The 25,059-nt window shown below is 38.0% G+C and overlaps 1 protein-coding gene across 1 annotated transcript in view; it reads right to left on the bottom strand.

Annotated features, from left to right (window-relative positions):
- LOC136024982 (persulfide dioxygenase ETHE1, mitochondrial-like) overlaps positions 1 to 19,726 on the bottom strand; it is a 41,541-nt gene extending 21,815 nt beyond the window's left edge. Inside the window, exons 1-3 of the mRNA XM_065700591.1 lie at positions 19,523 to 19,726; positions 10,353 to 10,497; positions 5,306 to 5,491 (exon numbers count right to left, since the gene is read on the bottom strand). Of these exons, the coding sequence (XP_065556663.1) occupies positions 5,306 to 5,491; positions 10,353 to 10,497; positions 19,523 to 19,687 (496 nt within the window). The 5' untranslated portion in view covers positions 19,688 to 19,726. The remainder of the gene's footprint in view (positions 1 to 5,305; positions 5,492 to 10,352; positions 10,498 to 19,522) is intronic.
- Between the last annotated feature and the right edge of the window lie 5,333 nt (positions 19,727 to 25,059).

A 25,059-nucleotide genomic window follows, 5' to 3' on the forward strand; every position in this document is an offset into this window, starting at 1 on the left:
ATATGAAGCTGTCAACCTGTAATCAAAACCATCCCTTAATCAGATTAAATAAAAAAAAAACTAGTTTTTTTAACTGAAAGTAAGGAGCGACATTAAAACTTACAACGAACAGAAATTACTCCGTATATGAAATGGGTTGTCCCCTCCTCAATGCCTCGCTCTTTACGCTAAAGCTTTTAATTGTTTTAAAAAGTAGAATTGCGGCAAAGAGTCAAACTTTAGCGTAAAGAGCGAGGGATTGACGAGGGGACAATCCATTTCATATATGGAGTAATTTCTGTTCGTTTTAAGTTTTAACGTCGCTCCTTACTTTCAGTTAAAAAAACTAGTTTATTTTTATTTAATTTCTGAACTTTTTTGAATTAATGCATGTTTGATTTTGGCTCTCCGCACATAAATTATTAAAATGAAATCTGTATATTAATTCTTTTTTTTGGCTAAATGGCTTTCTCTTAGTTTTGATCAGACGATTTTGAGAAATAAGGGGTGGGGATGGAGGCCTAGTTGCCCTCCAATTTTTCGGTTACTTAAAAAGGCAATTAGAACTTTTAATTTTTAACGAACGTTTTTATTAGTAAAACAAGAGCTAAGAGCTCATATGGCACTTGTGACGAAGCGAGAAGAGCTAAGAGCCAAGAGATCATATGGTATGAGCTCTAACAAAATTCTATGAATCAATAGATTGATTTAAAAAGGAAAATAAGAGGCTTAATGCCGGTAAAGATTTAAAATAAGAGCTCTGAGTCACAAAGTCCTTCTAAATATCAAAATTCATTAAGATCCGATCACCCACTCGTAAGTTATAAATACCTAATTTTTTCTAATTTTTCATCTCCCTTTTGCCCCCCAGATGGTCGAATCTGGGAAAACGACTTTATCAAGTCAAATTGTGCAGCTCCCTGACACGCCTACCAATTTTCATCGCCCTAGCACGTCCAGAAGCACCGAACTCGCCAAATCACTGAACCCCTCCCCCCAACTCCCCCAAAGAGAGCGAATCCAGTACGATTCTGTCAATCACGTATCAATGACATTTGTTTATTCTATCCACCAAGCTTCATCCCGATTCCTACACTCCAAGTGTTCTTCCAAGATTTCCCCCTCCAAATCCCCACAATGTCAAAAGATCTGGGAAAACGACTTTATCAAGTCAAATTGTGCAGCTCCCTGACACGCCTACCAATTTTCATCGCCCTAGCACGTCCAGAAGCACCGAACTCGCCAAATCACTGAACCCCTCCCCCCAACTCCCCCAAAGAGAGCGAATCCAGTACGATTCTGTCAATCACGTATCAATGACATTTGTTTATTCTATCCACCAAGCTTCATCCCGATTCCTACACTCCAAGTGTTTTTCCAAGATTTCCCCCTCCAAATCCCCACAATGTCAAAAAATCTGGGAAAACGACTTTATCAAGTCAAATTGTGCAGCTCCCTGACACGCCTACCAATTTTCATCGCCCTAGCACGTCCAGAAGCACCGAACTCGCCAAATCACTGAACCCCTCCCCCCAACTCCCCCAAAGAGAGCGAATCCAGTACGATTCTGTCAATCACGTATCAATGACATTTGTTTATTCTATCCACCAAGCTTCATCCCGATTGACACGCCTACTCCCTGACACGCCTACCAATTTTCATCGCCCTAGCACGTCCAGAAGCACCGAACTCGCCAAATCACTGAACCCCTCCCCCCAACTCCCCCAAAGAGAGCGAATCCAGTACGATTCTGTCAATCACGTATCAATGACATTTGTTTATTCTATCCACCAAGCTTCATCCCGATTCCTACACTCCAAGTGTTTTTCCAAGATTTCCCCCTCCAAATCCCCACAATGTCAAAAGATCTGGGAAAACGACTTTATCAAGTCAAATTGTGCAGCTCCCTGACACGCCTACCAATTTTCATCGCCCTAGCACGTCCAGAAGCACCGAACTCGCCAAATCACTGAACCCCTCCCCCCAACTCCCCCAAAGAGAGCGAATCCAGTACGATTCTGTCAATCACGTATCAATGACATTTGTTTATTCTATCCACCAAGCTCCATCCCGATTCCTACACTCCAAGTGTTTTTCCAATCCCCACAATGTCAAAAGATCTGGTCGGGATTTGAAATAATAGCTCTGAGACATGAATTCCTTCTAAAAATCAAATTTCATTACGATCCGATCATCTATTCGTAAGATATAAATACTCCAATTTTCATGTTTTCCAAGAATTCCGGTTCCCCCCTTCAACTCCCCCGAATGTCACAGGATCTGGTCGGAATTTGAAATTAGAACTTTAAAGCACAAGATCCTTCTAAATATCAAATTTCATTAAGATCTGGTCACCCTTTCGTAAGTTACAAATACCTCAATTTTCAAAATTACCCCCCCCCCACCCAATTCAACCAAAGAGAGCAGATCCGGTCCAGTTATGTCAGTCACGTATCTTAGACAGGTTTATATTCTTCCCATCCAGTTTCATCCTGATCTCACAGCTTTAAGTATTTTCTAAGATTTCCGGTCCTCCCAACTGCCCCCCCCCCCCAATTACGCTTGATCCGGTTGAGATTTAAAATAAGATATCGGAGTTACGAGGTCCTTCTAAATATGAGGTTTCATGAAGATCCGATCACTCCTTCGTAAGTTAAAAATACGTCATTTTTCTTATTTTTCAGAATTACCCCCCCCCCCCCGCAATTGAGCGGATCCGTTCCAATTATGTAAATCACGTATGCAAGACTTCTGCTTATTTTTCCAACCAAGTTTCATCCCAATCCCTCCAATCTAAGCGTTTCCCATCATTTTAGGTCTCCCCACCCCAAACTTCCCCCAATGTCACCAGATCCGGTCAGGATTTAAAATAAGAGCTTTAGACACGATATCCTTCTAAAAATCAAATTTCATGGAGATCCAATCACCCGTTCGTAAGTTAAAAATTCCTCATTTTTTCTAATTTTTCGGAATTAACCCCCCCCCCCAACTACCCCAAAGAGAGCGGATCCGTTCTGATTATGTCAATCATGTATCTAGGACTCGTGTTTTTTTTCCACCAAGTTTCATCCCGATCCCTCCACTCTAAGTGTTTTCCGATTTTTAGGTTTCTCCCTCCCAACTCCCCCCCCCCCAATGTCACCAGACCCAGTCGAGTTTAAAATAAGAGCTCTGAGCCACGATATCCTTCTAAATATCAAATTTCATTGAGATCCGATCACCCGTTCGTAAGTTAAAAATACCTCATTTTTTTATTTTTTCAGAAATACCCCCCCCCCCCCCAACTACCCAAAAGAGAGCGGATCCGTTCCGTTTATGTCAATCATCTATCTAGGACTTATGTATATTTTTCCCACCATGTTTCATCCCGATCCCTCCACTCTAAGTGTTTTCCAAGTTTTAGGTTTCCCCCTCCCAACTCCCCGCCCCCATCACCAGATCCGGTCGGGATTTAAAATAACAGCTCTAAGACACGATATCCTTCTAAACATCAAATTTCATTGAGATCCGATCACCCGTTCGTAAGTTGAAAATACCTCATTTTTCTAATTTTTAAGAATTACTCCCCCCCCCCCCCAACTACCCCAAAGAGAGCAAATTAGTTCCGATTATGTCAATGATGTATCTGGGACTTGCGCTTATTTTTCCCATCAAGTTTCATCCCGATCCCTCTACTCTAAGTGTTTTCCAAGATTTTAGGTTTCCCCCCTCCAACTCCCCCCAATGTCATCAGACCCAGTCGGGATTTAAAATAAGAGCTCTGAGACACAATATCATTCCAAACATCAAATTTCATTAAGATCCAATCACCCGCTCATAAGTTAAAAATACTTCATTTTTTCTAGTTTTTCCGAATTAACCGGCCAACACTCCCCCCCCCCCCAGATTGTCAAATCGGGAAAACAATTATTTCTAATTTAATCTGGTCCGGTCCCTGATACGCTTGCCAAATTTCATCGTCCTAGCTTACCTGGAAGTGCCTAAAGTAGCAAAACCGGGACTTTAGGTTTTCCCCCTCCAACTCCCCCCAATGTCATCAGATCCGGTCGGGATTTAAAATAAGAGCTCTGAGACACAATATCATTCCAATCATCAAATGTCATTAAGATCCAATAACCCGCTGATAAGTTAAAAATACTTCATTTTTTCTATTTTTTGCGAATTAACCGGGCCCCCACTCCCCCCCAGATGGTCAAATCGGGAAAACGACTATTTCTAATTTAATCTGGTCCGGTCCCTGATACGCTTGCCAAATTTCATCGTCCTAGCTTACCTGGAAGTGCCTAAAGTAGCAAAACCGGGACCGACAGACAGATCGACAGAATTGGCGACTGCTATATGTCACTTGGTTAATACCAAGTGCCATAAAAATATGCGTAACTTAAGAATTAACTTACGTAACAAACTTTTATATTCTTATATTTTTATTATGTATACGAGGGGGTTTGTACCCTCGTTAATACCTCGCTCTTTACACTAAATCTCAAGTTTTGTCCCAATTCTTTAAGAATGACCCCTGAATCAAAAAGGCCGTAGAATAAATAGTTGAAATTACTAAAAATAATGTAGCATGGGAGGGGCTGCAAGTTACAAACTTTGACCAGTGTTTACATATAGTAATGGTTATTGTGAAGTGTAGACGTTTTCAGGGGGATTTTTTTGGTTTGGGGGCGGGTTTGAGGGGAGGGGGCTATGTGGGAAGATCTTTCCTTGGAGGAATATGTTATGGGGGAAGAAAATCCAATGAAAAGGGCGCAGGATTTTCTAGCATTACTATAAAAAAAACAATGAAAAAATAAACATAAAAACGTTTTTTCAATTGAAAGTAAGGAGTAGCATTGAAACTTAAAACGAACAGAGATTATTACGCATATTAGGGGTTCTAAAAATACTTTAGCATAAAGAGCGAGGCATTTATATCCTCCTAAATTTCAGCGTTTCGTTTACTATTGAGCCGGGTCGCTCCTTACTACAGTCCGTTACCACGAACTGTTTGATATAAGTCGCAGTTCTTTCTCACGAGACAGTTTTTAAAAATATATTTTTAGACTTGTTGTTACTATCGGCTATTCGTAAGCCCCTTTGAGGGCAAAAAAAAAAATTTGCCCCAGAAGTAATTATAATATTTGGAAAGAGCATAGAAAAGACATCAAGTGACGTATTCGCTTTCTTCCTAGCTGAATTACATGAAAAAGCATAAATTTACTCAAAATCCCTTGTCTGCAAAGTAATTCCATAATGTTACAGATCAGTTGGTACTTAAATAATCCGGTCACTCCTCCATGTAAGAAGGAATATATAACAAAAAAGCAGAAGAAAGAAATACCATTAGTGTGGCCAGGGGTACTTCTCACTTCCAATTTGAAATTGCCAAATTTGATTTCGTCTTTATTTTCGACGTATATGTCCGCTTTAGCACCAGCTGCTTTGCTGATAATACTCTGGCAACCAGGTATTAACTTTTTAAGCTTCCCTGTTCCAGTAATATGGTCTGCATGCATGTGCGTATTTACTGAAAGAAAAAAAAACGGAATATAAATATAAAGTCAAGTAGGGAAATTGTTTGATTCTAGTGACCAGAATCAGTGTTTCCATTTCAATCGTTTTCCGGGAGATCTACCGAGTTCCCGATCCATCTTCTGACAAAAAATGGTGCCAAAAATTGACGAGGTTTTACAGACTATTTGAAAAGGGAAGTGGAAACACTGACCAGAATTAGATGTTCCATTTGCATGAAAAAATTAGTCAGCAACTTTAAAAAAAATACTAACAAAATCTTAGGTTGAATAGTAATGATAGAAGAGTTTCATAGAGAGGTCAAATAAGCTTTCTTCTAAAAACGTGGATTGCGATCCTTAAAATTTATAATTAGGTTTATTGATCGATTATTAAATTATTTGAGATACTGAAAGCATACAAGTTTCTGGAAAACTTAAATAAACGATAACTAATTATAGAATAATAATCTGAATGCAGCTTTAACCTAAATCTAAACACAAAAACCTGTTGTTTTCTTGAAAATTACCGTAGAAAGAATGGAAAAAATAGACTTGGTTAGTTCTCATACTGAAACCTCCATTTAGAAAAAAAGGACTAAAACAGAAAAGAAAATCTTAACTGAAATACGATAGGATTTTTTTGTGTCGTATCAGTTTAAAGAATATTTCATGAAAAAATGAACTTGGTTAACTTTGCAACTTATTTAACTCTCCATTTAAAAGCGGTGCTTACCGTTTTGGGTGAAAATAGATAAAAAAAAAAAAAAAAAAAAAAAAAGAATCAAGTGAAATTTATTTCATTGTAACTCGTCAGCGTGTTATTTTTATAAGAACTTATTGTAAACTAAGCTCAACGAATATTTTAACTTGCCCCCCCCCCATACACCATATATTTTTTTCAAACTTTCGTTGATGTTTGTTGTCTCCTGTGAAGTCATGTTAACAGAATTTTTTGACAGGTAGGGGGAGGGTCCCCCTCCAAAAAAACAACCAATAGAATTAGTAGTTTCATAAGAAGTAGCCAAAATTCTGTGAAACTTCGGATTTAGGACAGGCTCAGATACCTCCTTAAGTTCCCTGCTCCTATGCAATAAGTATCATATCCTAGAAACTTTATAGTCATTGCAACAAGTGCCACGTTGCATCTTATAGCCCTTTCCACCCACCTCCTTCTTGCAATCGGGAGACGTATGTTTCAAGCCCCCATGACTCAAGGAACATAGGCCTATTCGTAAAAGATCGAAGCCCATCGGCTAAACTGTTCCCGAGATATCTCCCGTTAATCCCTTTCAAGAGGATGACAAGTTTGACAGATGGACTGAAGTCCATCGGCTAAACTGTTCCCGAGATATCTCCCGTTAGGCCCTTTCAAGAGGATGACAAATTTGACTTTTGTCTGTTACCTCACCTGTTAACAGCATGTACACTTTTGTTAGCATCAGGGACGAATAATGTAGCCCCCTTAGTCCTCCCTAGCCTAAAGTTATGTTTTCCAGTTCCTTTTGTCCCCTTCCAACAACCCCTGAAAGTTTCAACTGGATAGCCCTAATCTTTCCCCGGAAATCAAAGATTAACCCTTATAGAATATATAACACCTTTTGATCTAGCTAAATCTCGGTTTTCAGATATGAGTGGATCTAAGATGGGTATGGGGGGGGGGTATTTTTATTTCCTTGGTACTTAAAGTATTTTCAAACCGATTTTCGTTAAATATATCAAGAAAAAAAAGAAGAAGAAAAGAAAAATAAGCGCTACCCAGCAGAGAAATTGCTAAATTCTAATATAAGAAACTGAGAAATAGAGTTGTTCCTAATATTACTACTAACAACTCACAACAGCACCAACCCACCCGAAGCCAACACAGATACGCACACTCCTCCTTCGTCCCAACCTAGCAAAGCCTCCCTCTTTACACCTTCCCTAGAAGTCCCCATTTCCCCTTAAATACTTCCTTACGACATCCTCCCACCCCAACCGAGGACAAACTGCTTTTCCTTTAGTCCTAGACGGTGTGCCGAAATGGATAATCCTTCGCAATCTGCCATTCCTCATCCGCAGAACATGCCCTAGCCATCTCAACCTTTCTCTCATTATAGCCCTAGAAAGGGGATGGAACCACATTGTTCGTATAGTCTCTTGTGTTGAAATACGATCAGTCAGTCGGGTCCCAAAACAATTCGTAGGCAATTGTTCCTAATAGCAAGAAGTTAATGACCGAATGGAACCAAATACTTTTCTCTTGACAAAGATTTTAACTTGGCAGACTTAGTTTTACTATCATATCAGTTGTATAGCTAGTAAAGATTTAAGACTTATGAAGAACAAGAGCCAGTGGCTCATATGGCACTTGTGACGACATCAGAACCTAAAATTAGACTCGGTACTAGAGTTATCGCTTTTGCTGTTCGTCCAGAAGCACTGAACTCGCAAAAGCACTGGAAATCTCCCGCCTAGCTCCCCCAAAGAGATCGGATCCGGTCCGGTTCTGTCAATCATGTATTTAGAACAAGTGCTTATTCTTCCAATCAAGTTTCATCCCGATCTCTCCCCTCTAAGCGTTTTCCAAGATTTCCGCTTCCCCCCTCCATCCCTCAATGTCCTCGGATCCTGTCCAAATTGAAAATGGAGTATCTGAGACATGAGATCTTTCTATATATAAAGTTTCATTAAGATCCGATCACGCATTCGTAAGATAAACATGCCTCAATTTTCACTATTTCTCCTCTCTCCAGCCCCCCCCCCCAGAGGGTCAAATCGGGTAAAAGACTGTTATCAAGTCAATTTGTGCAGGTCCCTGACACGCCTACCAATTTTTATCGTCCTAGCACGTCCAGAAGCACCGAACTCACCTAAGCACTGGAACTCCCCCAGCTCCCCCAAAGAGAGCGAATCCGTTCCAGTTATGTCAATCACGTATCTAGGACTTGTTCTTATTCTTCCCACCAAGTTTCATCCCGATCTCTTTACTCTAAGCGTTTTCCAAGATTTCCGGTTTCCCCCTCCAATTCCCCCCAGTGTCACCAGATATGGTCGGGACTTAAAATAAGAGCTCTGAGACACAAGGTCCTTCTAATTATCAAATTTCATTATGATCCGATCCCCGTTCATAAGTTAAAATGCCTCATTTTTCTAATTTTTCCGATTTAACCGTCCCTAAACTCCTCCCCAGATGGTTGAATCGAGAAGCGACTATTTCTAATTTAATCTAGTCTGGTCCCTGATACGCCTACCAACTTTCGTCGTCCTAGCTTATCTGGAAGTGCCCGTTCTAGCAATATCGGGACCGACCGACCGACAGACAGACCGACGGACAGAAATTGCGATCGCTATATGTCACTTGCTAATAACCAGTGCCATAAAAATTAGATCTACTTCATACAGATATTTCAAATCAAAATACATACTTTCTGACAGGTCTGTTGAAAAATCTGACTTAATTTTAATAGAGAAAATAACACAAGGTTAAAACAAAAGAGAATTACATCTAAAGAATCCCACCCGGGCACATAATCTGTGCATGATCTATAGATCCTTCCCTATATTATCCGTTTTTTTTTTATTTACAACTATCTCACACAGGCCTTGAAAAACATCATTTTATGAAAGCCACACATACAGGAACATATTCCAAGACAACAAAGAACAATAGTTCATAGAAGAGACGTTTTTAGGAGTGCCAGAGGGGGTGCTTGGCCCTTGCACAGAAGTTTTAGGGGCGCAAAATTTCAAATAAATAGTCAAACATTTGTAATCATTTTGTAATTTTTGAAATTTTATTTTTGTTTAAATAAAATAGAGGGCGCAGTAAGCAGGAAGAATAAGGAAATTGAATCCGGTATTTTCATTTTACCATGTTTTCTCCAACATAAAGAAAGAAAAGTCAGATTTAAATAAATTATAAATTTTGTTAATAAATGAAAATTTTCTTAAAATTTGGCCTGAAAATTTTTGGGAGACATGGAAGTGGGCGCTAACCAAGATGTCGCCCCGGGCGCATGATATGCAAGAATCACCACTGACTTATAGGCAATTTTTACTTTATAAATGCAGAGCAGACTACAATGTTAGCACCTTTGATGTATTTTAAGCACTTTATAAGCTAACTTGGTTTTATCTGCCATACTAGGTTGAAGGTAATAACAAACAATTAATCACCGTTAATGATAAATGAATTCCTGAATGCATCCCGGGTAAAAAGCATCACCACATCAATTTACATTCGGTCCAAATAAAATGTTACCCGAGTTTCTAATTGGTGAGTTATTTCTAGCTGTCCAGCTAAAAATAATGATGGGACTTACGTTGCAAGATTACAATTTGGTTTACTATTATAAATATTGTAAATTTTTACTTTCCGATTTGTTTTAGTAACACTGAATTAGTTTTGAGATTTAAAATTAAAGAGTCGTTGGAATTAGCTAGGATTAAGAAGGATAACTTCTATCGTAAGTCTGAAAATTTAATCTTAATGCACAACCTCTTCCCTTTACTCCAGAATTTAAATAATGTTTGATCTTTTTACACATTTGGCCCAGTTATGTTATTAAGCCTATTTTAAGTAAATGCTTTTTCGTTTGTTGAAGTAATTTTTTTTGCAATGTATTTTATGTACTACTCCATTCTGAGGGATATAAATAAATAATTGCGAAACTACTATGAAGGGTACCCACTTTCCGTCACCTGTTGTACATTTCAGAGCGTCATGTTTGCCGCAGAGTTCGGTCAACCTTGGCACAGTTTCAGCTACGCTTGGCATGCGCCACCTCATATGCGTAATTTCTTAAGATGTACGCCACCCCTGGACTAACATTGTATTTCTTATGGGATTCTGCCTCATATAATCTTGCCGCATAAAAATACTTAATAAATACTTACTGGCATACTTTAAATTGAGACCAAGATCCTTGACCAGATTTGCATCTCTTTCGGCCAATTCAATAACTGGATCGATAAGTATGGCTTCACATGCCTTCACGTCTGCCAGTAAGTATGTGTACGTGCAACTCTCTCTGTCAAATAGCTACGCGAAATGGAAAACTTATAATGACAACAGTAGAATGAATAAAATCACAGACAAAAAAGTTTTTGTTCTTTTCACTGGCTCTCTATTGCTCAAAAAGAACCAATCAGGCAGGGCCAAACCCAAGGATCTTTTTTAGGGGGATGGGGGGTATAAAGGATTTTTTTGTGGGGTAGGGAGGGGGTTGCAATTTTTTTTTTTAATGCATCAAAAATGTGTTTTAATTTATTTTTCTACGTTCTTACGAGTTAGAAAAACATGGGGGGGGGGAGTTCAAACAATACACACCCCCCCCCCAACAGGACACGGCTTTGCAATCAAGTCTAAAATTCTTTTTACTGGCTCAGAATCAGGACCGCCAATTGTAAAGCCTGTGCCCTTGATTTTGGTTAATTTAATAAACTTTTTTCCATAGAACCAGTTTAAAAAAAAAAAGCTCCATTAAGCCAAAAATGAGCAAAAATAGAGTCAAATAATCTTCCAAGCGTAAAACAACCATAAATCAGCATCGATAAACACATGAAACTCAAAACGAACAGAAATTACAATAAATAGCCTAGTCAAACTCAAAACGAGCACAAACTAACGTGAGTAGGGCTGATAACCCCCCATGCCTAAGACCAGAACAAAATTTGCGCGTTACTGAAAAAAAAGAAATGGCCGTGGATTGCCAGTTTAATTTACAAATACTGATATTTATTCCTTGAAGTTTTAATAATTTTACATTTATTAAAATAAAAAGTGAAAACACTTGAAACGTGTTTAGTTTCAGTAAAGCACAAATTATGTTCTGGTTTTGAGAGGGCATGGGGGATATCAGCCCCACTCAAACTAATTTTTCTCGTTTTGAGTTTGACTTGGCTATTTATTGGAATTTCTGTTTGTTTTGACAACATGGACGAACATAGTGTCTTTGATTTAGCATACAATCCGCTCAATCATGGTTGCAGCAGTAGCTGCAACCTAGTAAAGACCAAACTACAGCCCATAGTAACCAAAAGTTGAAAAATGCGTTGTTAAAAAAAAAAACTTCCCGGTGAAAAAAGTTGCCGTCAGACACTGAATCAGGAATAGTCACTATTGTTTTGGTTAATCTTAAAAGTAAAAGTTTATTGCGAAAAGAAGTTTATGGTGGTTTCGAAAAAGAGCCTGAAACCCCATGAATATATAAATATATATATACTAGCTGTTGGGATGGCGTGAAGCCACCTAGTTGGTGGGGCGCTTCGCGCCCCCCAAGCCCCCCGCGCGCGTAAGCCGTTAAGCGCCATTGTAGTTGTGTCCCTGTGTCCCACCTGTGAATAGAGATAGATATATATACATGTTTTTAACTACGTAAAACATGCGAATATACATCATTCTTCGCTGTCCCATTGTCTGTGCATATAAATAGATTGTCAGGTTTACTGACACTTGAACATGCAACATATAATTGTCCATGGGAAAAACAATCCGTATTCAGATCTATACCTCATTATTCTAATGATGTGTCCCTTTGTCCCGGTCGTCATTAATATTCCCTGTGTCCCGGTCGTCATTTGTGTCCCGGTATCCCAGTTTGTAATTTCTCTTTGAGTGTCCCGGTTGTCATTTATATTCCCTGTGTCCCGGTGTCCCGGTCGTCATTTGTGTCCCGGTCTGAAATTTCTATTCGAACAATCCCTGTGTCCCGGTCGTCATTTATATTCCCTGTGTCCCGGTCGTGATTTGTGTCCGGGTGTCCCAGTCTGTAATTTCTCTTTGAGGTTCCCGGTCGTCATTTATATTCCCTGTGTCCCGGTCGTCATTTGTGTCCCGGTGTCCCGGTATGTAATTTCATCAGTTGACAAACATGACGTCATTCGACAAACGCATACAGCTCAATCCTTATAATGACGTCAGTCGACACACAAACATGACGTCACTCGACACACACAAAGACAACTTATTTTTATATATATAGATATGTATCTATATTCACAGGTGGGACACAGGGACACAACTACAATGGCGCGTAACTAATATGGCGCGTAACGACTTACACGCGCGGGGGGATTGGGGGGAGCGAAGCGCCCCCCTAACAGCTAGTATATATATATATATATATATATATATATATATATATATATATATATATATATATATATATATATATATATATATATATATATACATATATATATATATGATGTGGTGCTGAAGACGGCCCTTGGACACAGGGCCGAAATAGTCACTGAATTGAATTCCACTGTCTTGAGAAAATTTCCCTATTGTTTTGTAAATTACGTTTGTTTGTTATGGAAAAACGGTGTGGTCTTCGTCGCTATTTACTTTTGTCTCAAGTGGAAAAGCTGGGGCTAATGGCCGACAAGAACTTTCTAAAATCAAGTGAAAATGACAGAGAAAACTGAAAAACGAGCCATATAGTAATAAAAAAGGTAAAGATGTACTAAAAAGAACTGACCTAAGTAATGATTGGCTTTTCTATATAGGGACTGGTCAAGTAACTCCCTAAGCCTGAAGGCACATTTCTGTTGAGCTAGCAAAATTTTCCACAAGCATGTCGATATGCAAACCTGTCCGCTTACCTAACCTTCTTTTTCGAAGCTGCTTGCCAAGAACTACTTTCTAAGTGCTACTAAACTTAATTTTTTTAAACCAAGAATTAAAGATCTATTTCTTTAATTAGAATTAAAGATCTAAATACAAAAAGGAACGACACTATGTTATGATTTTTCTTTCCCTTCTTAAACTTATCTTTTCCTTCAATTTTTGTACGGCTTCTTCGTTCAGCTTCTTAGTAAGGGCCGTGGAGTCATATCTCTCCTAGATTGGAGGTGATTGGAAATTATATAAAAAAATAAGATTTCAACAAAAACCAAGGAGCAACATTGAGACTTAAAACGAATAGAAATTATTCCGTATAAATTAAAAAGATCATGGCAGTGTCGTTTTTTAATTAAATTCGAATCAAAAACAAGCAAAGATTAATTTAAAAAAACAAAGTTTTTTGAAGGGAAGTAAAGAGCGAAGTTGAAACTTAAAACGAACAAAAATTATTACTTACCAGCCTGTCTAATATACATCAATAAAACTAGTGCAAATAAATCAACTGGTGATATTTCCCTATGTTTGTAGGATTACAGAAAACTAGCATTTTACTGAAAACACAAAAGTCAAGTATAACAAGAGCTAAGAGCTCATATGGCACTTGTGACGAGGCCGGAAGAGCCAAGAGCTAATATGGTATGAGCTCTAGCAAAATTCTAAGAATCAATAAATGGATTTAAAAGGAAAATCAGAAGCTTAATGTTTATTTTTCCCACCAAGTTTCATCCCGATCCCTCCACTCTAAGCGTTTTCCAAGATTTCCAGTTTCCCCCTCCAACTCCCCCTGAAGTCAACAGATCTGGTCAGGATTTTAAACAAGAGCTCTGAGACATGACTTCCTTCTAAATATCAAATTTCTGCAAGGTCTGATCACCCGTTCTTAAGTTAAAAATACCTCAATTTTTCTAATTTTTCCAAATTAACACCCTCCCAGCTCCCCCAAAGAGAACGGATCCGTTCCAGTTATGTCAATCACGCTTCTATAACTTGTGCTTATTCTTCCCATCAAGTTTCATCCCGATCTCTCCACTCCAAGCGTTTTCCAAGATTTCCGGTTTCCAAGATTTCTGTTCCCCCCCCCCTCCCCTAAAACCCCTTATGTCCCTGGATCCGATTCGAATTAAAGATAGAGCACCTGAGACATAAGATCATTCTATGTATCAAGTTTTATTAAGATCCGATCACCCATTCGTAAGACAAAGATACCTCAATTTTCACGTTTTCCAAGAATTCCGGTTTCCCCCTCCAACTCCCCCCAATGTCACCAGATCTGGTCGGGATTTAAAATGAGATTTCTAAAACACAAGATCCTTCTAAATATCGAATTTCATTAAGATCTGATCACCCGTTCGTAAGTTACTAATACCTCATTTTTTCGATTTTTTCCAAATTACTACCCCCTCCAACTCCACGAAAAGAGAGCGGATCAGGTCCGGTTATGTCAGTCACGTATCTTGGACTTTTTTTTTATTCTTCCCATCAAGTTTCATCCTGATCTATCCGCTTTAAGTGTTTTCCAAGATTTCCGGTCCCCCCCCCCCCCAAATGACGCTGGATCCGGTTGAGATTTAAAATAAGAGACCTGAGTTATGAGGGCCTTCTAAATATGAAATTTCATGAAGATCCGATTACTCCTTCGTAAGTTGAAAATACCTCATTTCTTCTAATTTTTCAGAATTAACCCTCCCCCCAACTCCCCCAAATCGAGCGGATCCGTTCCAGTTATTTCAATCACGTATCCAGGACTTCTGCTTATTTTTTCCACGAAGTTTCATCCTGATCCCTCCACTCTAAGCGTTTTCCAAGATTTTAGGTTCCCCCTCCACTTCCCTCAACGTCACCGGATCCGATCGAGGTTTAAAATAAGAGCTCTAAGACGAGATATCCTTCAAAATATCAAATTTCATTAAGATCCTATCACCCGTTCGTAAGTTAAAAATACCTTATTTTTTTCTATTTTTTTCGATTTAACCGTCCCCCACTCACCCCCCCCCCCCAGATGGTCGAATCGGGGAAACGACAATTTCTAATTTAATCTGGTCTGGTTCCTGATACGCCTGACTAATTTCATCGTCCTAGCTTACCTAGAAGTGCCTAAACTAGCAAAACCGGGACGGACAGACCGACAGACCGACAGAATTTGCGATCGCTATATGTCACTTGGTAGATACTAAGTGCCATAAAAACAAGAGCTAAGAGCTCATATGGTATGAGCTCTAACACAATTTTAAGAATCAATAGATTGATTTAAAAGGAAAATCAGAGGCTTAATGCCGGTCGGGATTTAAAATAAGAGCTCTGAGTCACGATGTCTTTCTAAATATCAAAATTCATTAAGATCCGACCACCCACTCTTAAGTTATAAATACCTCATTTTTTCTAATTTTTCCTCTCTCTTTAGCCCCCCAGATGGTCGAATCTGGAAAAACGACTTTATCAAGTCAATTTGTGCAGCTCCCTGAAACGCCTACCAATTTTCATCGTCCTAGTACGTCCAGAAGCACCAAACTCGCCAAATTACTGAACCCCTTCCCCCAACTCCCCCAAAGAGAGCGAATCCAGTACGGTTACGTCAATCACTTATCTAGGAAATTTGCTTTTCCTATCCACCAAGCTTCATCCCGATTCCTCCACTCTAAGCGTTTTACAAGATTTCCGATTTCCCCCTCCAACTCCCCCTAATGTCAACAGATCTGGTCGGGATATGAAATAAGAGCTCTGAGACATGAATTCCTTCTAAATATCAAATTTCATTAAGATCCGGTCACCTGTTCTTAAGTTAAAAACACCTCAATTTTTCTAATTTTTCCAAATTAACACCCCCCCCCCAGCTCCTCCAAAGAGAACGGATCTGTTCCAATTATGTCAATCACGTATCTAGAACTTGTGCTCATTCTTCCCATCAAGTTTCATCCTGATTTCTCCACTCTAAGCGTTTTCCAAGATTTCTGTTTCCCTCCTCCAACCCCCTATGTCTCCAGATCCAATTCGAGTCGACAATGGAGCATCTGAGACATAAGATCCTTCTATATATATCAAGTTTCACTAAAATCCGATCACCTATTCGTAAGATAAAAATACCCCAATTTTCACGTTTTTGAAGAATTCCGGTTACCCCCTCCAACTTCCCCCAATGTCACAGGATCTGGTCGGAATTTAAAATAAGAGCTTTAAAGCACAAGGTCCTTCTAAATATCAAATTTCATTAAGATCTGGTCACCCGTTTGTAAGTTACAAATACCTCATTTTTCCGAATTAACCCCCCCCCAAACTCCGCCAAAGAGAGCAGATCCGGTCCAGTTATGTCAGTCACGTATTTTAGACAGGTTTTTATTCTTCCCATCCAGTTTCGTCCTGATCTCTCCACTTATGTATTTTCTAAGATTTCCGGTCCTCCCCCAACTGCCCCCCCCCAATGACGCTGGAACCGATTGAGATTTAAAATAAGAGATCTGAGTTACGAGGTCCTTCTAAATATGAAGCTTCATGAAGACCCGATCACTCCTTCGTAAGTTAAAAATACGTCATTTTTTCTAATTTTTCAGAATTAACCCTCCCCTTCCAATAAAGCGGATCCGTTCCAATTATGTAAATCACGTACGAATGACTTCTGCTTATTTTTCCCACCAAGTTTCATCCCGATCCCTCCAATCTAAGCGTTTTCCATGATTTTAGGTCCCCCCCAAACTCCCCCCGATGTCACCAGATCCGGTCGGGATTTAGAATAAGAGCTTTGAGACACGATATCCTTCTAAATATCAAATTTCATTGAGATCCGATCACCCGTTCGTAAGTTAAAAATACCTCACTTTTTCTAATTTTTCAGAATTAACCTCCTTCCCCCCCCAACTACCCCAAAGAGAGCGGTTCCGTCCCGGTTATGTCAATTATGTATCTAGGACTAGTGCTTATTTTTCCCACCAAGTTTCATCCCGATCCCTCCACTCTAAGTGTTTTCCAAGATTTTAGGTTTCCTTCTCCCAACACCCCCTCCCAGTGTCACCAGATCCAGTCGGGAATTAAAATAACAGCTCTGAGACACGATATCCTTCCAAACATCAAATTTCATTAAGATCTGATCAACCGTTCGTAAGTTAAAAATACTTCAATTTTTCTATTTTTTCCAAATTAACTGGCCCCCCAGCCTCCCCCTAGATGGTCAAATCGGGAAAACGAATATTTCTAATTTAATCTGGTCCGGCCCCTGATATGCCTGCCAAAATTCATCGCCCTAGCTTACCTGGAAGTGCCTAAAGTAGCAAAACCGGGACCGACAGACAGACAGACCGACAGAATTTGCGATTGCTATATGTCACTTGGTTAATGCCAAGTGCCATAAAAACAGGAACATTGATTTAGGAGTCAAAAGTAAATACGTAGCCTCACAACAACAACAAACTATTCTATAACGCTTTTGATAGTCTGACAGGAGTTGTGATGTCACAAACTTTCAGTGTACAATTAAAATTATCTTAAAAGCTTAGGCATAAAAATAATATGTTTAAATTCATTAAACAGCATACAAAATAATGGAAACTCGAAACGAAGAACATATCAACCATAATATGAACTCTGGAAATCCAGTTATTTCTCTCTAAAAACGGAGAATTTCAAGTTGTGATACAAATTCTTAAACGGGTCTGTAGTCTTTATACTAATAAGATTCCTTCACTTTGAACTTGTCAACAAAAAATCATGAAATGTCCTTTTCAGATCCAAAACGAAAGTTAATCATTGAACTGAGCTCATTGAGCAGAAGTGATGCTAAATTAAACTAAAAAAATATAATAATAATAAAGCAACAGTCTAAAAAAGCTTTACTTTTATGCTGTTAAAAGTGTCCTTAAATGGTTTACATTTACCAAACCAAAAATCCTATATTGTTTTGTGTTTTCAGTAGACCGCTAGTTTTCTGTAATCCTACAAACATAGGTAAATATCACCATTGATTTATTTGCACTAGTTTTATTGATATATGTTATATAGGCTGGTAATTGATAATTTTTGTTCGTTTTTAGTTCCAATTTCGCTCTTTACTTCCCTCAGAAAAACTTCGTTTTTTTTCAATTTAATATTCGTTAAAGTGTCAACTTAATACCCTTAGCCATTCCTGAGTTGTTGCAGATACACCATTTTGACAACAATTGGCCTACATGACAGGTCTATACCAATTGAAATTTTGTCAAAACAACATTTGACCTTAATTTTCAGTTAGCAGTTACTTTTTCTCTGCCTTTAGTTCTGAAAATGCAATTCCTGTTATTTGAGTAGAATTCTGAGTCATATCAATGTTTTTTGGGTTTTTTTTTCAAAATCTAGGAAATGTATTTGCATATCTTTAAAACCTTATAAATTGGGTTTGAGCAAAGTTGTGAAGCTGAAAACAATTTTGTTGTAGTTCATTCAAGCAGAAGATCTATTTTGCAAGGTTTCACTTTTATAACACATATTTTTTAAAGGTCATCAAAGGTCAGGGCCCTCTAGAGGGAGAAGGAGTGAAGGTGGGTACTTCAAAATACCTTCCCGGGACACACTTTAGCCTTTAGACTCATCCCTGAAAGTTTCATTTTTCCTAACCTAACCCCTTTCCAAGATAATCAAAACTAGAATTTTACCATTTGATTTTGTTAGTCCTTTTTTTAGTTTGATTGCCTATTATCCTATATGTCATAAGGCTATATAAGGGACCATCAAAGGGACAGTGAGAGGGGGGTGAATTCTCACAAAAATGACTTTAACCACGCCTACTTCTGGAGAACCACTATTCTGTAACCTTACCTAAATGAGAAATCAATGGTGTTTCTTTCACATGTGACTTCTGCTCCATAAGGTAGTTAGGTAAATGCCAAGATAGCTACCTGGAGATAAGGAAACCTGTTAAGAAAACAATTCTTACTTCATAATATACAGAATACTCATAGCTAGCATACCTTGCATGCAGCCTCGCTATACTTTACCCCCCCCCCCCCCTATGTACAAATATATAGCCCAAATTATATATAATTTTCGATACATCATGCCACCTGTAATTTATTTTTCCAGTTTTTGTTTCATCACTATTGATTCAGTTTAAAAGTACATGAGTTGAAACAACTGAGACGCATTCTAAGAATAGATAGGAAATAACCCCCCCCCCCCCGGGAGGGGGAGTAAAGTATAGCAAGGCTAGAACACTACATAAGGAATAAAATGGTAGGCTACTATTCTTATTTATTTAGCTTATTTCCTTCAGAAGAGGTCAGCCCCTTCAGCGTTTACCCGCTTCCCCCATGAAAGGTTTCCCTGTCAAAAGCCTTCCTTGTTTTAAATTACCAAATTTATAAGAATTGTAGACTATTTTCTCAATTTGCCTATTTAAAAATTTCAAAGAGCCATCTATTCTAAAAGAAAGGAATAAACAAAGCTGATATGACTAAATAGACAATAAAGAGCATACCTGTCTCAAAAGAAAGTTTTCAGAGAATGGTTTAGGCATTATTGATCTCAAAATATGTATTCCTTTCATCGATTCCAAATGATTACTGAATCTTAAAAACGGTTTGTTATCACTCGGGTAGCCACAGCGACCTCTAAAAACAGTTGAAAGTAAACACTGAATCATAATGCCACTGATACGGCGCACTGAAACGTGACTATTTTTAATACCAAAATGACTCTAATTTGGAATTAGCTCAAAAAATAGAGATAATATCTACGGCCAAATTAATGAATCTTTTTCCCATATTTATCTGGTATTGCGTGATAATATACATCTAGCTCGTCGGTGTTTAATGTGTCAATGAATAAATTCTACAGTAATCGTGAAAATTAAATTATGTTCGGATAAGACCGTAATCTTAAAGGGGCGAGGAAATACTGAACTGTCAATAAAAACATAACCAGCTTACGAAAATGAATATACGTTCAAGGCCGTATCCAGGGGAGCGGCTTTACCCCCCCCCTCCCCGCAATGTTTTCTGACTCGCAAAAATGTAACAAAAATAATATAAACACATTTTCGATAAGTTTTTAAAAGCGCTTGTACTCACACCCCTATGAAACAATACCCCCTTTTCACAATAAAAATCCTGGATATGCCCCTGTATATGTTATATGCATCTTGACGATCGAGAGTTAAATATTTTCAAATATTGAAATGCCCTTTTAGTCCCTGGCGTATCCATGCCGTGGCATCAATCGGAGGGGGCTGTGGGTTTAAGGGGTTATGCCCCCAAGGCCCCCCATACACATCCCTGAGCCTTCCTCTGGCCCTTTTCACTGGGTACGGAACTGTCTACCGGGTCTATTGTTCATATCTCATTAAATATTGGCTTCATTATTTTCTGATTCAAAATTCAATGTTCACTGCAATCTTGGAATGGTATCGGTACTCCGCTCAGACCTGAATGTCGTTGGGAAATATTTTCTATAGGCCACGTTAAACAAAGGTGTGATGTGATATTTTGTTTTCAACTTCTTAGCTTTCTTAGCCTATCTGCTCCAACTAAATGAGTTCTATGGAGTGGTCAAATCTGTTTCCTTCTGTCTTCTTTGATCGTTGGGGCATTTAGAGGTTTCTGTTTCTTTCTTATCGACTAGGCTAGATCCTCTACTCTAACTCACAAAAATAGTTTGCGAAGGAGGCTTTCGAAATGAAAATGTGTGTGCCGTGTCTTAGAAACATGAAGTACTAGTGGTAGTTTAAACCTACCACAAATTTAAATACATACAAATACGCAATTTCTCACCATGATCGTTAAAACATGTCTTTCTCGGCCGATTGCTCAATCTGGAATTCGTTTTTGCTTCAGAAAAAAAAATTGCTACTTTTAGAAATTTGTAAGGGAGGATAAGCAAGGAAAAGAAATTCTGGACCTTTTATATGCTTATCGATTCTTGTTCGCTCGCATTAATCTATATATATAAAAATAAGTTGTCTGTCTGTGGATGTGTGGATGGATGTGTCAGGTGACGTCACCTGAAAAAACTGGATTAGGTGACGTCAAAACTGAAAAAACTAAAAAAAGGCAAAAACTACAAAAAAAACTAAAAACTAATAAAAAAAATAAAAAAGCTAAAAAACTAAAAAAACTATAAAGGTAAAAACCAATAAAAAACTAAAAACTAATAAAAAAGCTAAAGAACTAAAAAAACTAAAAAAAGGCAAAAACTACAAAAAAACTAAAAACTAATAAAAAAAATAAAAAAGCTAAAAAACTAAAAAAACTAAAAAAACTAAAAAAAAGGTAAAAAACGAAAAAAACTAAAAACTAAAAAAAACTAAAAAAAAAGGAAAAAACTGAAAAATAAGCTAAAATAAAGGTAAAAACCAATAAAAAACTAAAAAAAAAACCTGAAAAAACTAAAAAAAGGCAAAAACTACAAAAAAAAACTAAAAACTAATAAAAAAAGTAAAAAAGCTAAAAAACTAAAAAAACTAAAAAAACTAAAAAAAGGTAAAAAACTAAAAAAAATAAAAAATAAAAAAAAACTAAAAAAAAGGAAAAAACTGAAAAATAAGCTAAAATAAAGGTAAAAACCAATAAAAAACTAAAAAGAAAAAAAGGAAAAAACTAAAAAAAATTTTCATCTAAAAAACTAAAAAAAACTAAAAAAGGTAAAAACTAAAAGAACTAAAAAAGAAAAAAATAAATGACGAAACTCAAAGAGAAAGCGACCAGGACAAAAGGAATGTTCGATTAGCAATCAACAAAGCACCGGGAAGCACCGGGACACAGGGAGTATGAATGACGACCAGGACATAAGTAAAAAAAAACATTAACAAAACTAAAAAGAAGTTAAAAACTACAAAAAAACTAAAAAGAAAAAAAAACTAAAAACTAATAAAAAAACTAAAAAATCTAAAAATCTAAATAAACTAAAAAAGAAAAAAAAAGGAAAAAAATAAAGGAGAAAAACAAAACTAAAAAAAGAATGTATATACAGACCGGTACACCGGGATACAAATGACGACCGGGACACAGGGAATATAAATGACGACCGGGACACAGGGACACAACTACAACGGGGACACCGGGGGAAACAGGGGGATATAAATGACGACCGGGACAAAAAAACTAAAAAGAAAAAAAAACTAAAAACTAATAAAAAAACTAAAAAATCTAAAAATCTAAATAAGCTAAAAAAGAAAAAAAAGGAAAAAAATAAAGGAGAAAAACAAAACTAAAAAACGAATGTATATACAGACCGGGACACCGGGATACAAATGACGACCGGGACACAGGGAATATAAATGACGACCGGGACACAGGGACACAACTACAACGGGGACACCGGGGGAAACAGGGGGATGTAAATGACGACCGGGACACCGGGACAGGGAATGGTCGATTAGCAATCACCATCAACAAAGCTCAAGGGCAATCATTAGAATCATGAGGTATAGATCTGAATACAGATTGTTTTCCCATGGACCATTATATGTTGCATGTTCAAGAGTCGGTAAACCTGACAATCTATTTATATGCAAAGACAATGGGACAGCAAAGAATGTTGTATATTCGCAAGTTTTACGTAGTTAAAACCATATATATATATATATATATATATATATATATATATATATCTATCTATATTCACAGGTGGGACATAGGGACACAACTACAATGGCACGTAACTATTATGGCGCGTAACGACTTATGCGCGCGGGGGGGCTTGGGGGGGGGGGGGGCGCGAAGCGCCCCCACCAACTAGGTGTTGGGGTGGCGCGAAGCGCCACCCCAACAGCTAGTTCTTAATATAACTAACATGGTTCCATAAAAAATATTTCGATTATAGATATTTAATCCATTTCTGTAATGTGACATATCTGCTAAAAAAGGGTTCTTCATAAATCAAAGATAAAGGGATTTTTTTTTTCTGTACATACGAGAGAATTCTTTAAAATTTACGTGATTAAAAGCAGATAAACTTTATCTTTATATTGCTAAATATTTACTAAACTCGTTACTCAATAGCCTACACATGATGCTTATCACAAATCGCAACAAAAAGATGATAAAGTAAATATAGTGAAAGTTATTTTCACTGACAATGACTCGACCAGAACTGGAAACTGGATATATTTTGCAAATCATGATGCGTCTACAAATTTTGGGTGAACTTTACGAAAGCCGCAAGTCATCCTTGACTTTATGCCAAATAATGTACGACAGAATCCCCTGAAGTAGAATTTAAAATTGAGGGGTCAAACACTTTACCAAATTTCCGTCCATTAGCGGGCAAACCCGGAGACATGGATTGACTAAAATGGATCAGGATGGAGATAATGCGTCAAGACAGATTATTCGTATTTTTACGACTTCGAATTAAATGCACTACCTCTGGCTACTGGCCAAGGGCAAATCTAGGATTTTTGTTCAGGGGGGTTGGGGGGGGGGGGGTTCACAATAAGAAAAAACTTTGAAAAATGTATCTCAAAATTAGTCTATATACATTTTTGTTACGTTTTTATGGGGTGATTGTTTTGGAAGGGGGGTGCATATCATACACACCCGTGAATAACGGCTTGCTTCCGGCCTGTCTGCGTCGACTAAATCCATAGGAAAACATAAAATGTCTTATCTAATCAGACAGTAAAATTTCGAGTAGGCTAGATGGAAAAACTTAAGAGCTGTTTGGAAACCTAAATCAAGTAGAAATAGTCAAATTCATTTTTGAAAAAGAAAATGCAGTACATATTCGGTTTTTTCACCACTCCTTTTCAAACAGTTCGTGGTAACGAACTGTAGTAAGGAGCGAACCGGCTCAACAGTAACCAAAACCGTGGAAAACAGGTTTTTGATACTAATAGATACATCAAAATAATTCGATTCTTATGCTGATTTTAAAAATGTGAGTTTCATCAAATTTAGTCTTACCCATTAAAAGTTACGAGTCTGAGAAAATTTGCCTTATTTTGGAAAATAGGGAGAAACATCCCTTAAACGTCATAGTATCTTAACGAAAATCACACCATCACATTCAGCGTATCAGAGAACCCTACTGTAGAAGTTTCGAGTCCCTATCTACAAAAATGTGGAATTTTGTATTTTTTGCCAGAAGACCAGTCACGGGTGCGTGTTTATTTTTTTTTTTCCAGGGGTGATCGTATCGACCCAAGGGTCCTAGAATGTCGCAAAAGGGCTCTTTCTTACGGAAATAAAACTTCTAGTGCCCTATTTAAGTCACCAAAAAAATTGGAGGGCACCTAGGCCCCATCCCACGCTCATTTTTCTCCAAAATCACCAGATCAAAATTTTGAGATCACCATTTTGTTTAGCAAAGTCGAAAAACCCAATAACTATGTCTTTGGGGATGACTTACTCCTCCACAGTCCCCGGGAGAGGGGCTGCAAGTCACAAAGCTCGGGTAAATCTATCGTCTGACGCGAGGTCCCGGTAGTCCGTTGGCATGTAGGTGGAATAAATCACTGTCGTGTTTACTTGCATGGCAACAAAGAAAGATTCCAGAGACCAAAAATGTCTATTCTCTCTCCCCAAGCACAAAATTGAAAGTCCCGTTCACTCCCCCTTACACTGCCTTAAATTTTCATTCAATCAACCAAGTAGTCCTTGACAATATTGCAGAAATGGTATTTTTATAATCTAAATGCTTAACGTCTTTTGATTTATACCTACAATCTCCACTCAAGTCGTAATTCAAGGTCCGCTGCCCCCCCCCCCTCTGAACAATCCTTAAAAGTTTTAACTTGATACCCTATTTCGTTTCAAAGATATTATAGAAACGCTATTTTTATCACCTGGCGACACATACTTTCTTTTAATTTACCTTACTGCTTAACTGTACATAGATTATATGTCCCATTGGAGCTTATAGTGCACAATTGTTTCGGTGGATCGGACACCAAAATTGTTAGCCTTTCCTCCCTCCCCCGACGCAAAATTTGTAGTCCCCTTTCTGTCCCCATTAGTACCTGGATATTTTAACTCCATCCTCCAAGCTTTCCTCGAGATATTTCAGATATGCTATTTC

Source organism: Artemia franciscana, chromosome 3, assembly GCF_032884065.1.
Source record: "Artemia franciscana chromosome 3, ASM3288406v1, whole genome shotgun sequence".
NCBI classification, from domain to species: domain Eukaryota; kingdom Metazoa; phylum Arthropoda; class Branchiopoda; order Anostraca; family Artemiidae; genus Artemia; species Artemia franciscana.